The sequence below is a fragment of the Thamnophis elegans genome, chromosome 4 (genome assembly GCF_009769535.1).
Source record: "Thamnophis elegans isolate rThaEle1 chromosome 4, rThaEle1.pri, whole genome shotgun sequence".
NCBI classification, from domain to species: domain Eukaryota; kingdom Metazoa; phylum Chordata; class Lepidosauria; order Squamata; family Colubridae; genus Thamnophis; species Thamnophis elegans.
Genome location: NC_045544.1, coordinates 74,738,087 through 74,753,088, shown reverse-complemented (window position 1 = coordinate 74,753,088; position 15,002 = coordinate 74,738,087). Strand labels below are relative to the sequence as shown.

Genomic DNA, 15,002 nt, shown 5'->3' with positions numbered 1-15,002 from the left:
ATTCAAATGCTGCTGTTGGCAAAGTTTTCCTAATTATCAAAGCAATATTGCGCTTTGGTGAAGCAAACAAAACAACACGGGATTCCAAGCAAGGAATAAAAAGGCAGAAAAATGTAACTTCAAATTTCTAAGACTGGGGGGGGGGATTTGTCATTTTTGTTAAACCTGCCAGAGAATAAGAATTGTGCAAGAATATCTTTCACCAGCAATCTTCCAGCACTAGAAGGGAAATAAATACCATTCATGTTAAGATTCTGCTGTTTTACTTCATATGTAGTCACTTACTAAGAAAATGTTATTAGTCTTGTCTCAAAAATGCTTTTTCAAGAAGCAACGGGAACATCTGGTTTTCTTGGAAGGCGTTTTACTTTTCATGCAAGAAGGTTCTTCAGTTTCTTCAGAGCTGAAGAAGCTTCTTGGATGAGAAGCAAAACATCTTCACAGAAAAACCAGAAAGTCAAGTTGCCTCTTGAAAAAGCACCTTTGGGATAACCATGACCTGGATGACTGAGAAGCTCCATAGACATTATCAGTCTTATGATTTCATTCTTACTTTCATATCTCTTAACTTTGTTTAAAATCAAATGGGCTTTCATATGATATGGTGGAGACAAAGAAAGGACACTCAAAGAAATCCATATTCTGTTGTTGCATTAATTAGATGTCCATCATTGCTCATCTTTACAGTCGATCACATTCAAAGTCAGGATTTGAGGGCAAATCATCAAAAGCAACCAAACCCTCTTCTCTATTTACTGGAGGAGGTGTATTAGAATGACTCCCCTTCTCTGAATCAAAACGCAGGGTGGGCTGTGCATTTATTGCCTTCTTCTCTTCTCCACGAGATGCGGAGTTGTCCATTTTCTGCTTGATGATCTTGAACTGTTTGAGCTTTACGGGGTCCTTGATTTCTTTGGCAAAGTGGAAGAAGATGGAGATATCTTTTCGGAATTTGGAGCTCATCCCAAAGTAGATGATAGGATTATAAAAGCTGGCAGATTTTGCAAAAAGGCTGGCAAAGATGCTGGTTAAGTTGGGGACGGTGTAACCACAGGCAGACCACATGGAAATGACAGCATATGGGGACCAGGCAGCAATAAAACATGTGCAGACAACAAGGGAGATCTAGATGAGAGAAAATGGAAGAATGAGACTTGCTGGTTTCCTTTTCCATGCCCAACACCTTCGTCAATTTAGATTTACTGAACTTTATGTCAGAAACCAACAATTGGAAGAGGGGGCAGCATTGCTGCCTGCTAAGCTTTGAGGTCCTAAGCCAGACTGTACTTGGCTTTAGCCTAAAGCTTGCTCTCTCAAAAGCCATGCTCTTCATAGTTTGCCTTGTCATTTTGCTTGAGCACTTGCACAGCAGTGGGGTCAAAGAAAAGTCAAGTTGGTTGTTGCAGCCCCCTGATAGAAGCCCTGCTCCTTTTTCACAACCATTGCACACCCAACACATTAAAAAAGGACCAAGGCTTGATTCATGCAGTTGTAGCTGCCATCTTGTCTTTCTTGACCCACATGAATTACTGTTATTCACAATAAATATCAGAACATGTAATTTAGAGAGTCTTTTATGACCTACTCTTGAGCTGCATTTAAGCATAATATGAATTTTATTTTGGGGGATTTGACCTTTCAAATTGGTTTTGGTAAGAGAGAGACCTTTTTGTAATGGTTCCATGCATTTATCCTCAAAGCCTCTTCGGCTTGGTTTCTTATCCGAAGTGTCAGTTTAAATATACTGTAAATCAATTAATAAATCGATGTCATGATTCTCTATTTATATCTGTCCTATTGCCTTATGCAGCATTGTTGTGGATGAGAAGAGAGAAACATATGGGAAAAGTACTATATCTGGGTTGCAAAGATCCCAACTGACCATTGAATGGCAGCATATCTATGCTGACCAGATATAATAGCTATCACAATGGAGTTTTTGCAGTTTTGTTTTTGCAAGAGAAAAATGGCCAGACCTTACCCTGGTAACGCTTTGCTCCATTCTCCGCTGCCTATCCGTAGGGTCACCCATTCCACTTAATGCATGGCTTGACTTAACTGTATTGATGATGGATGTGTATGAGAAAACCATGACTATCACAGGGACAAAGAAACAGCAGATGAACACTGACACAATGTAGGACTTATATGTGGTTGAGGAATTGGCTTTTGTCCAGTCGATTTCACATGTTCCATACATCCGGTCTAGGAAGCAGGAGAACTTGGTTCATTGTACAGTTTTTAAACTAGGTTATTTTTAACTTTTGCATTTTAAAAAGCTACTCTGCTGGGGAGGTGGGACGGGGCAGGGTTGTTCACTAGAGGGAAAGGTTAGAATGTCTTAAGGCATGTTAAAGAGGACAGTGAAATGTATATTGGGAAGTCAAAGAACTTTTTATCAGGAAGACTATGATATTTTTACCATAATGACTTCCTCCCTCCCTCCTTCCCTCCCTCCCTCCTTCCCTCCCTCCCTCCTTTTCTTCCTTCTTTCAATACAGAAATGATAGCTGATTTGGTAGCAGCATTATCAAAAGTAGCCATACTTGGACATACAAAATAATTTGAATTACCTGTATAGCTCCCCCATCCCAAGAGTGGAGCCAGTGACCAGAAGAAAGCTGTTGTCCAGATAAGAAAAATAGCAAAGGAGACACTGCTCAGGCTGATACAATATGCTGAAATAAACACCAGAAATGGGTTTTTAATACTTTCACAATAATATAATGATAAAGTATCACTTTCCTGAGAGTAATTCCCACTGATTTTTATAATAAGGTCATCCACATAAGCAATGTACACAATTACTGTTGTGCGCTGATAAATTTATGATTGAAGAGCAGGTGGCAGGTATGGCCATTTTACCACTAGGGCCTTTTAGGGTCTGTTCTTAGATCAGTCCAGGACATGCCCCAGTCAATTCATAGATGCTGAGTTTGCAAACTGCCCTGCAGTTGGGAGATACAACTCATCTAGAAGACAATGACATGGACAGCAATGAGCATGCCATAGGATGCCCATGTAACACCATTTCTTTGTTAGCTACATTGGTAAGCTACATTGCTTCCTGGTGCAATTCAAGGGGCTGGTTGCTACCTATAAAGTCTTCATGGCATAGGGCAGTGATGGCTAACCTTTTTCTAAAGGCATGCCAAAATTGTGTGTGTGCGCGCGCTATCGCATGTGTAAGCCCCACCCACCTGTGCATGCAGACACAACCATCCCCCACGTGGGGGGGGGGGCAATTTTTGCCCTCCCCAGCCTTTGTAGGCTTTCCTGAAGACGGGGGAAGGCCGAAAATTACGCATGCATGCCGGATGTGAGGGCTGCTTTGCTGGCAAATATAGCTCCGTGTGCGACTCATGCCATAGGTTTGCTATCACAGGCATAGGGCATTGTTATTTGAGAAACAGCTTATTTCTAATAGTCCTACCTGCCAAGTAAGGTAGAATGGATGCTTTCCGGGTCCTCTTGATATTATCATCGATTAGGACTTGTTTTCTTTTTTCTCAATGTTTGCTCTTTGGAGAGAATTCCCCTTGAGATCTGAATGGCTCCAGTTTTGGTATTCAGAAAGGCTTGAAAGCCTGCCTATTCTCTTAGGCCTTGAGGCAGAATGACTATCAAGACTCTGCAGGGATTTTGCTTTGTTTGCATAGTTTTTCTGGATGCATGTGATTTATTTTATTGTTTCTTGTTTAAAAATATAAGACACATGGAATAATTTGGAGTAGGCAGCCTCTAAATTGTATACATGTACTGTATATATCAAAGACATGTAATAAAAATCTGTGGTTTTGTCCTGAATTAGTGAAAACAATGAGCATATTCATTAGTAAATGTAATATAAATTAAGTCTTCTCCAACCTGATAGCTCAGGTATGCTGGATGCCGGTACAGATTGTCCTCGATTTATGACCACAATTGAGCCCCAAATTTCTGTTGCTAAGTGAAACATTTGTTGAGTTTTGCCCCATTTTATGACATTTTTTTGCCACAGTTAAGTGAATCTCTCCAGTTATTAAATTAGTGACATGGTGGTTAAGTGAATCTGGCTTCCCCATTGACTTGAAGGTTGCAAAATGTGATCACATGATCTCAGGACACTGCAACCATCATAAGGATGAGTCAGTTATCGAGCATCTGAATTTTAATCATGTGACCATGGGGAAGCTGCAACAATTTTAGGTGTGAAAAATGGTCACAAGTCACTTTTTTTAGTTCCGTTGTAACTTTGAACTGTCACTAAACAAGGCCTTCAGACCAAATATTTGAACAACAGTCTATAAATATATATAAATTCTGATTTTCTTACAAACTTATTATAATAGTGCAAATCTAGTTGATTGAACTTTATATTTCCTAAATCTCTTACCTCTGTTGGGATGGCACCCTTTTATATAGCGAGTTACACTAATCACCGTGAGTGTATTAATACTGGCAAGGCCAAACAGCAATGTCAGAAATCCATCAATCTAAATAAATACATAAATGTATAGATTAGAGCAATGCTTTCAACTCCAGCAACTTTAAGACATATGGATCTGAAGTCCCAAAATTCTCCAGCCAAGGAATTCTGGGAGTTGAATTACATACTGTATGTCTTAAAGTTTATGAGGCTTAGAAATGCTGGATTAGTTGCACCCCTTGGTTTTAGAATACCAAGAGAAATAGTAAATATTCCAGGATGTATCAATGTAATATTGTTTCATCATGGGCAAACAATAGATACAAACTCAAGGTTAATCACTCCAAATTTGATTGCAGAAAATATGACTTCAGCAACAGAGTGGTCAACACCTGTAATACTCTACTTGACTCGGTTGTTACATCCCCAAAACCCCACAGCTTCATCCACAAACTTCTCCCATGGACCTCACCTCATTCCTAAGAGATCCGTAAGGGGGCGTGCATAAGTGCACCAGCGTGCCTACCATCCCTGTCCTACTGTCCCCATTCATTTGTATCCATTCCTTTGTTCATGTCCATGTTTATACTTAATACCTGTTATCTTGTACATGTTGGACAAACTAAATAAAAAATAATAATAATAAAACAAAATCAAGCATACAATGTGAATGTGTTAAATGAAGAAGTAACTCTCTTGAGTTATACAAAAGGAGAAAGGCAGATTTTTTTTTTACATTGACATGGAAAAGGATTATGAAACAGCCAAAGTTAAGCACTTATAATTGCTGTTATGTAGGAGAAGAACAACCAGAGCCAGGGAGCAGAGATAAGTGAGTCATCAACTAGAGTTGTTACATTCCCACAAGCTGTCTAAATTCAACTGCTCTTAAATTCCATTGACCCTTATCTAGAGCCAATTTAGCACTGAATGTTAATTTACTAGATTATTTGCATACTCTTGAACAATAAATCTTCTTGCCTGCAATTTAACATATGGTCCTGATTCTTTGCTCCTGACATATAGACAAAAGTTACTTACAGGAATTTTGAAATGCAAAGTGGAGCACAGTCAGAAGAATTAGAAACTGGGGAAAAATAGTCATACTGCATATGTTCATGGCAAAAAATATATCACATGCTATGAAAAATATATGATATGCCAGGCAGACGCAATTAGGGAGGTGAGGATGTAAAAAAAAAGTCAAGAAAAGCTTTAATTTCATGGTTGTGGCCACCATCTTGACTTCTTTGACACCTCTCATGGATGCCACTGGACACTGTCAACCCAGAAAAAATATGTTGTTTCTCTCTACCTGAAAGAAGCAGCTATTTATTTTTTTATAAAATGTTCTTAGAGCATTCTATAAAGAGAGTTCTTTAAAATGTGCAGAGCTTCTTTAACTTGAAGGAAAGTGGGATATGCACTATAGTTAATTTGAACTGTAATATGGAATTATGTATAGAGGAGATACTAATAAGATTATTGTTTCAGTGAGGTATAATTAATTATGAGGTAGTTTATTAAACAAGTGGATGTTTTAAGAACATATTAATAGAATAAGAACTGAACTATGTCCCCAACCTTTGTAGCTTGGTGGACTGGCTGGGGGGGAGGGGATTTGGATCATGTGAGCGGTGAACCCTTGCACGAGTGGTGGGCCAGAGTGCATGCGCACAGTTTAACTTACATGAGCTGTGGGTCAATTCCGAATAGCCCAGAGGTTGTGGACCCCTGATCTAAGTTATCTGGAGTACTGTCCAACATTTTGAATTTATTTTGCTTTCTTGGGAATGTTCATTCCATAAATTAATTTAAAATGATGATTATATAAATAAATATTAAGAAATGCAGATTTCTATTCAAATTATTGTCATTTTTATGTTTATTTTTCCCATAGTTCACATCTGTTTGGGGAAATGCATAAATATTTCCCTTTCAGAACTTAAGCCATCTGATTCAACATCTCAATTCATGTTTCTACCTTAAAAAACACTAAATGAATTTACTTCAGGTAAAAAAGCACTAGAGGTTGACTTTGAGCCAACTTCTAACTTTTTGCATGGTAATTGTCACCCGGCAACATGGTTGGCTTAATCAATGTTTACTGGGATCATACTGCACACACTGAGCTTTAAAGCATGTCTTATAATCCACAGGGTTTGTCCAATGCTTGAGATCACACAACTTGTAGACTCAAAACCAAAGAATGCAAACAAACGTAGGTTAGCTAATACAATTACTGACTGGGAAAAAAAGAATGCAGTCAGTGGGCAGAAGGAATTTGATGTTCTTGAAATTGTTCCAAGAACAAATGTTACTCTTCAAATATCAAGTAGCATTATTGGATTTAACATCTCCTAAGTGTGGTTGGAATAGTTTTTCTATTTAGAGAAGTTTTCTATTCAATGAAGAAAGAATGAAAGTAATAATTGACTATTTTGTACAAGAATGTACATCAAGAATGTTTATCTAATTTCATTATTGACCACTTTGACTTTTCATTTTTGTGATTAGAAAATATTAACAGATTGGCAGTTTTATACTAAGACTGCTCTTTCTATAATATAGGGATTCATTAACTTTTACCTTATGTATTGCCTGCATGTTAAGCAAAACAACCCATGCAATCACCATATTGTATTTATGCAAGTTTCTTCTTGTGCTTTTTGCATTAGTACCACAATCCTATATACTCAGAACTCAAGTCCAGTATCCTCTCAGGATAAAGTGAACAAGATTATACCCAAAGTCAGAATTGCTTGGAAGTAATTTCCATTGTACGCCACAGCAATTATTTTCAAGTAAACATTAATGGGATCAGATTGTCAAATGATTAAAAAGAAAATTTCATAAGAATGCTTGATGAATGTTGATCTTTTATTCTGTCTCTCTATCATAGTCCTGCTCCTGTGCTTTTAACAGTACCCTAAAACACAAGAACACAGACTTGTGTATACTTTTGCAGGATGCAATCCAATCTGATTCAGATAAAAAGAGATAATAATAAACGTTGCCTTTAAAGTCCCAGGTTTAACCTGACTTAAATGTTGGCATATGGATCCCAAGAGACAATTTGGTGGGGTGGGTGAAGGCATGAGGCCAGAAATTTCCTTAGTCAGAAAGGCTGCTGAATGAACTTGGGCCAGTCTCTTTTTCTTAGGAAGCAAGCAATGGCAAACTACTTCTGAAAAAGCTTTGACAAAAATATGCAGGGACTTGTCCAAAGAATCAAATATGACTGACTGAAATGAAAAGATATGGAAGATGAAAAATACTGAAATGATAGATAGATAGATAGATAGATAGATAGATAGATAGATAGATAGATAGATAGATAGATAGACAGACAGACAGACAGACAGACAGACAGACAATTTGAGTTATGAATGGTCTTTGAACTAATGTGAAAAAGTTATGTCTTACCATACATTATTCATGACAATTTCTGATGGCATGACTGATAATTTTATCTACTCAGATGTAAGCTCGTGGAGGTTAGGAGGTGATTTACTGTTAAACATATAAGATTGCAGTTTTGGTCACTAAATGAATAATTAATTTCTATAGTAGCTCTCTTTAGAAATTATATGTTCAGTGTTTCTATCATTATTGCTTGTACCAATATTATCTTCACTAGCATCTGCATCAATGAGCACAAGTGTACATCAAATAGAACATCACTTTTGAGGGTAAGCCTTTCTATATTTAATTGCTAGAGTTAGCATTTATTAGAGATGCTTTTCAGAAAATATGCTTTAAACTGAGATTTGATGGTTTGCAAAATATTTGTTTCTCAGATAAGGTCAGACTTAGTTTCAGCCTTTGCATTTGACTTTATATTGCACATTGGCAGAGCAAATTGTGTTTTGTTGAAAATATCACACCAATAAATGAATTGTTGTTTGAGTTGGTGAAAGCCAGTTTGGCAACAGTACCTTAGAGCTATTCCTAGGCTTGGACAGCCATGAAAATCTTTTTGAAGTTATTGGTAGGAATAAATATATTTTATGATCAAATTCAATGAATTAGATAGCAACATAATATGATGATGTGTAGCCCTCAGACGGCAATAAACAATTTGGCCCTCCTAACTTGTCTTTTTAGGAGATCATAAACCACTAGGTCACATATTCCTAGTGATTCAACTACAGAAGTAAGTAACCCTCCAGATCTTTGACATTTTCCCTGTGAATTTGATAAATGTTATTGCTTCATTTAGATATAGGTTTATATAATCTCCCAAAAGCATTCCTTTTGAAAGAAATAGATTACAGGTATTAACTTTATTCTGAGATAAGATTTTAATCTTTTCAGTTGCTCTTTTGAACTATTGTCATGGGATAAAGAAAATACATTTGCAATGTTATAGCTAAAATATTTATTTTAGGGAATAGATAGGAAGGACAAACCTATAGTCTCAATTACTTGATTGTCTACAGACTTGATGTTATTAGCATATAGCTACATTAATGGATTATTTAATTAGCTTGTGGATTATTATAATGATACGTGGTAATAAAATGTGTCTATAAGAGAAAAGTATTATGTCATTCAATGTTACAGATGTAACAATGTTACAATGTCTTTTTATCTCCAGAACCCATGAAAGAATCCATGGCAGCAGTACTACACAACACACCTGACCCAGCCAAATATAGTAAGATTGAAATACCTGGTGTCATGGACCTCATCAACCTATGTTTCATCACCTAATTTCAGTTTAGTGGACAAATATATCAACAAATCAGAGAAATAATCACCTAACATAAGAAAATGATAACACTGTCATACATCAAAAACATCTCAGAAACAACCAAGAGACCATTACAACCACATGCCATCACTGTAGCAGAAAAACCAACTAAAGCCCTCCAAAACATCTTAAGTAAACCAAATGACCCAGTAGCCCAAGATGGGGGGAAAAGGTGTCATCTACAACATAGAGTAGAAGGACCATAGCAACCACTCTGTAAGACAGACACACAGAAGATTAGCAGAGCACATCCATGAGCATTCACTAGCAGTCAGAAGATGTGGTGAAAAAACACCATAATCTCACAACAGATGGACAGACTTAACCATAGTATCAACTGAGAAATTATGAGCATACTAAACCAAGCTAAATCCCAAACAGTTAGAGAATTCCTAACAGCTTGTCTTTCAGACAAATCTGCCATCAATCTATACATAGACATAAACCATATTTTTCCACCATTCAAAAGAAAGAACACAAAATCTAAGAAAGAAACAAAAGAACACATCCTCTCCATCAACCAAATAATCAGGAATTAACACCACAAAAACAATCAAGCAGAAAAGGCTATCCTAATCAAGGAACTACCAAGAAGAAAACCACATACCCACCAAAACTGGAAAGGCATACTACTATATATAATCATGCAACAAACCCAGCTGTCACTAGCAGTGATGATGTTACTGATTTTTCTCTCTCCCTTTCTTTCCCCTGCATGTTTGTTTCTTTTTTCTTTTTTACATCAAGCATTTTCAGGGAGACAGTTCACAAGCACAATGGGTCTTTAACACATTACAATTGTTCATTGGATTGGTATGTGATCTATCTCCCATGTAACCTGCATCTGCAAAACTAACTTGTATTACTCTCCCTTCCTCCCCTCCACCTCACCTCAATTTAAATCCTATATCAGTTTAGCCATTCTATGCATCTGATGGAGTGAGCTGTAGCTCATGAAAGCTTCTGCCTTTTAATAAAACTGGTTATAAAACAGCAACTATATTCCAGATTTTTTGTTACTTTAGATCAGTGTTTCTCAACCTTGGTGACTTTAAGTCCTGTGGACTTCAACTCCGCTGGCTGGGGGATTCTGGGAGTTGAAGTCCACAGGACTTAAAGTCACCAAGGTTGAGAAACACTGTTTTAGATTAACATGGCTCCCCTCCTACAGTATTCAACATTGACCACAGGCAAAATATGTTTTACATATTTAAGATCATCTTGTGTATGCCATGGTTTGCTTTGCTTTGCTTTGCTTTGCTTTGCTTTGCTTTGCTTTGCTTTGCTTTGCTTTGCTTTGCTATGCTATGCTATGCTATGCTATGCTATGCATTTGTATGTGCATGTGCAAATATGTATGTTTTTCTGCAATATATTTTCCTTGCTTTCTATATTGTACCTCTCAGGAAAATCCAATAGCATACTATAATTATAGTTTATAAAAGGTGCTCATGCTTTCAATTTCCTTGCTGCAGGTTTAAAACATTTAAAAATAGAATGTTATGTGCTTAGCGAAGGTTTGATTTATAAAGTCAAATGTTCCAGACAAAATGATATCAAAGGAAACATTTGCAGGAGAAGGATTTGACGATTCCATGCCCAAGATTAAGTGGCAGGCAACATACCCCTCTGCATTAAGAAATGTCAGCAAAATGGTTTTTCGACTGCAAAATGGGGAGAAGTCTCCATATGTTCTACTTAAGGCTCTGTAATATAATTGAGTCCATTTTAATTCAATATTTATGTAATCTGAGTAACAGTTTTGTATGAAACTTTAAAAAATGAAATATTTGTTTTAGCATCTTAAGATAAACAGGATGTAAGAACGATATGTATTACTTAATGATGTCTATTATATATAAGTGTGTGGTGTGTCTGTGTTTGTGTTTGTGTGGGGATGTGGGCTTCCCTTGCTTTATTCTAGAGTTATATTTCCTGAAAACTTCACATAAAGCAAAGTTTAAAGTTGCAATCATGTGAGGTCTTGCTGAATGACCTGCAAAGTCCTCATTTAATAATGGCTACTGATACTGCTGGAACTGCCATTGCTAAGTAGCACTCATGTGGGTTTTGTCCTATGGCCATGTCATTCAACAATAGTTTCTGGTCCCAATTAGTATCATTAAATAAGGACTACCTGTATTTTAGAAGTAGATGGTAGATATATAGACAATATAACTGGAGAAATATGAAAATAAAGTTATGGTTGCTTAGGTAATGGCTCTGTGACTTGTTTTATTTGTGTCTAAACACTTGATAGTTGAAATAATGTTATTATTATGCCTACATGAGTTGCAAAAAATGGACAAGAGACTATAAAAAAGAGGCAGGGATTTGATTTCATAGGCTCTGCCATTTTAAATTCTGATAATCCCTAACCAATGCTCTTGACAGTAGGCTTCATATTGTGTGATGTTTATCTTTCACAATTGCACATTAGATCAAATGAACTGCTTACCTGACAAGTCCATATTGATGTAACAAGAAAGCCATCATCTCGGAACACATTGAAAATGTCAATGATTCCACGGGAATAACCAAAGATAGCAATACTGCCATCAGACACAGCCAGATTAAATGTCAAATAATCCGTAGGTTGAAGAACAGCTCGTTGTTTATATAATACAAAAATTACAATGCTATTCCCAATCCAAGACATCCAACCTGGAATATAAAATTAAATAAAATATTTGAAATTGCATTCATATAAACCAAGGCAAATTCTGATTCAGGGACTACTTGAAGAATTTCCTATTTGGGTGCTATTTGTATAATTACTTCTCCCCAAAATGTATATTGCACTTGCTCTAAAGGAAAGTTTAAGTTCATATCAAAAGAATATGAATAGTAGTAACAGAATAACAGAGTTGAAAAGGACCTTGGAGATTTTCTAGTCCAACCCGATGGTCAAGCAGGAGATCTTATGCCATTTCAGACAATTGGCTGTCTAGTCTCTTCTTAAAAGCTTCCAGTGCAAAAGATTGTAAACGATTATATGCCTTCTCTTCTTGAACATTTTGTAATACTTTAAAAGGAACATCAATCAAAATACCTCTTTTAGATTATTAGGCCTCTCATACCTGGGAGCAGAAGACAGAAATATTGGGCTCACCAAAGTTAACTGAAGGATAGCATTTTGCACTATTATGATTTTCTTTATGGAAGTGCTAACTACATAACCGAATAAAAGAATAAAAAGAAATAGACAACTTATGCAACAATTTGAATATAATGATAAATACAAAGCATATATTTACAAAAATAATAAAATAATACATGTAAAATATAAAATATATTTTATTTATAAAATATATACAATATACGGTATTTTATAAATATAAATGGCTAAAATAGAAAATTATAGACATATTACAACTCTAAATGATTAAAATGTTGACATACTCAAGTATTGAAATGCAGATTTTTCTACTAGACACACACACACACACACACACACACACTATATATATATATATATATATATATATATATATATATATATATATATATATATATATATATATATACACATACATACATACATACATACATACATATATATATATATATATATATATATATATATATATATATATGCACACACACACACACATACCCACACATATAGAGGTAGGGCTCTGCTATAATATAATATTATATATATAAATATAATTATAACAAACACCATTATGTGTTAATTAATTTTAATGTTAATAATTTTTAATGTTTAATGTTAATTAATTTTGTGTTAATAATTAATTTATATATATAATTTTAACACAAAATTATTTTTCACAAAGTCAGAGAGAAACACCATAATGGTAGAGGTGAAACCAACAAAAACCATGAACAGAAAGTGGGCCTCTTGCCCATTATGTAGGCCGAGTAAGAGGATCAAAATATTTACAGACTGATTCTGTAAATATCCAGAGTGGGACAATTGGCCCCAGCCACTTGAGCCTGCCTGCTTCATCTGACCAACACTCCGGCTCCAGCCAACCCAATGTGGCCATCCCTCCCCTATCACTCTTTCCCTGCCACTCCACATGCTCTTAAAACACAGCAGTGATTGGAACTCTTTGGTAATAGTTGCCTAGACTTTCTTCAATGGATACTTCCTTATAGGAGTTTTCTGAGCTTGCCTGATTGGTTCCAGTTCTGTCTGTCAGTTGAAGCCAGGCAAAATTAATTCTTCTTACCATCTGCTTCTATCTGTGCAACACAGCAAAAACAGCTGGAGTTTTGAATACATGGCCCAGCAGTCAACTTCAGTCTTTTGACGTCCCTCTCAGATAATCTTGAGAAGATTATAAGTAGGAATTCTTGAGAAACAATGGACTAGAACTAGCACTCATGCAAATGGCTTGAGAAAAGATTGCATCAACCAACTTACTTTTGGTAAGAAAACTATTTGCAACTCAAACTTCATCAGTTTCTAGTCAAATTTACCTGAATAGCATACTGGATTGATAATCTTGTCTTCCTCTCCCACCTGTCCAAATTCTTGTTTACTTTAAGCTAAACATATATTATCGTTCTGCTCTCCTAACAACTGCATAAGAAAAGAGAATGGACTCCTATTCTTTAATGTAGTGGTCTATTTTAAACTTTTCCTATAGGTTTCATTTCATAAAGCAAAGAAACATCATAACCATACATACCCAAAGCAAGCAGATAAAAGCCAATTATAGTTTCTCCTTGTTCAGAGATTGGGTGGTCTTTGTTTAAAAAAGTAAGATTGTTGTTTCTCCAGGGTGCCTGACCAGAAATCTGAAAAGACATCTTCAGGTTTCCCAGAACCCAGAACTTGCTGTTTCCCACCACTCCAGGATAAGCGACACAGAAGGAAGCTGAGCTTTATCTATTTCAAACCTCCGCTCTATATTCTTCAGAGATGAGACTGGAGACTGGTAGCAAAGGGGAAGCTAAGGCGAAGAGTAGGAGCTTTGCTGTCTGCTGCATGTGCTAATCCTATCTATTAATACCCAGGAATCACCAAGCTGTGCTAGACAAAGACATAAGAGTTTTTATTCATTACCTGAGGCTGTTACATGTCAACACCCTTTTAGTGTGCAAACAGTGTGCCTATACTTTACAAAATGACTGTGTAAGAAAAAAAAACCTCAATGCTTATCTCATGGACTAATCAATATCCCCAAATTTGGCCAGAAAGCACAACATTCTTCCTTTGTTGAAAAAGAAAACTTTAATTTAATGGCTAATAAATCATATATATATATAGCACATATATATATATATATATATATATATATATATATATATATATATATATATATATATACCGTATATACTCGAGTATAGGCCGACCCGAATATAAGCCGAGGCACCTAATTTTACCACAAAAAACTGGAAAAGTTATTGACTCGAGTATAAGCCTAGGGTGGGAAATGCAGCAGCTACCGGTAAATTTCAAAAATAAAAATAGATACCAATAATGTTTTTGAATATTTATTTCAAAGAAAAACAGTAAACTAGCGGTGTATTCAATGAAATACTTCACTCATGCTGATGTCCCGCTGTGATGATGATGTCCCGTGCAGCCGCGGGAGCGATGTCCCGCCTCCTATGACACACGGCACAGTGATTCCTATTATTGGATCACTGTACCAGAGGAGGTGGGACATCGCTATGTGGCTGCTTGCCATAACAAGGAGGAGGTGGGACATCGTTGCAGAGCGGCAGGAGGGGGAGGAAGGGGAATCGTAAGACAGCCCTGCATTATATTAGAACGTGAGGAGGGGGGATGGTGCGGTGTGCGCTGCGCGGCAAACTGACACAGAGGGAGGGGAAACTCACGGGCGCCGGGCCATTCACGAG

At 36.4% G+C, this 15,002-nt stretch overlaps 1 protein-coding gene across 1 annotated transcript; it reads right to left on the bottom strand.

Annotated features, from left to right (window-relative positions):
- Nucleotides 1-681: 681 nt before the first annotated feature.
- On the bottom strand, nt 682-13,946 carry LOC116507322 (visual pigment-like receptor peropsin). The gene is made up of 6 exons (XM_032215370.1): nt 13,826-13,946; nt 11,623-11,828; nt 4,376-4,475; nt 2,574-2,678; nt 1,982-2,205; nt 682-1,125 (listed from the first exon to the last, which is right to left on the bottom strand). The coding sequence occupies exons 1-6, from the start codon at nt 13,944-13,946 to the stop codon at nt 682-684; spliced, it is 1,200 nt and encodes a 399-aa protein (XP_032071261.1).
- Nucleotides 13,947-15,002: the final 1,056 nt, after the last annotated feature.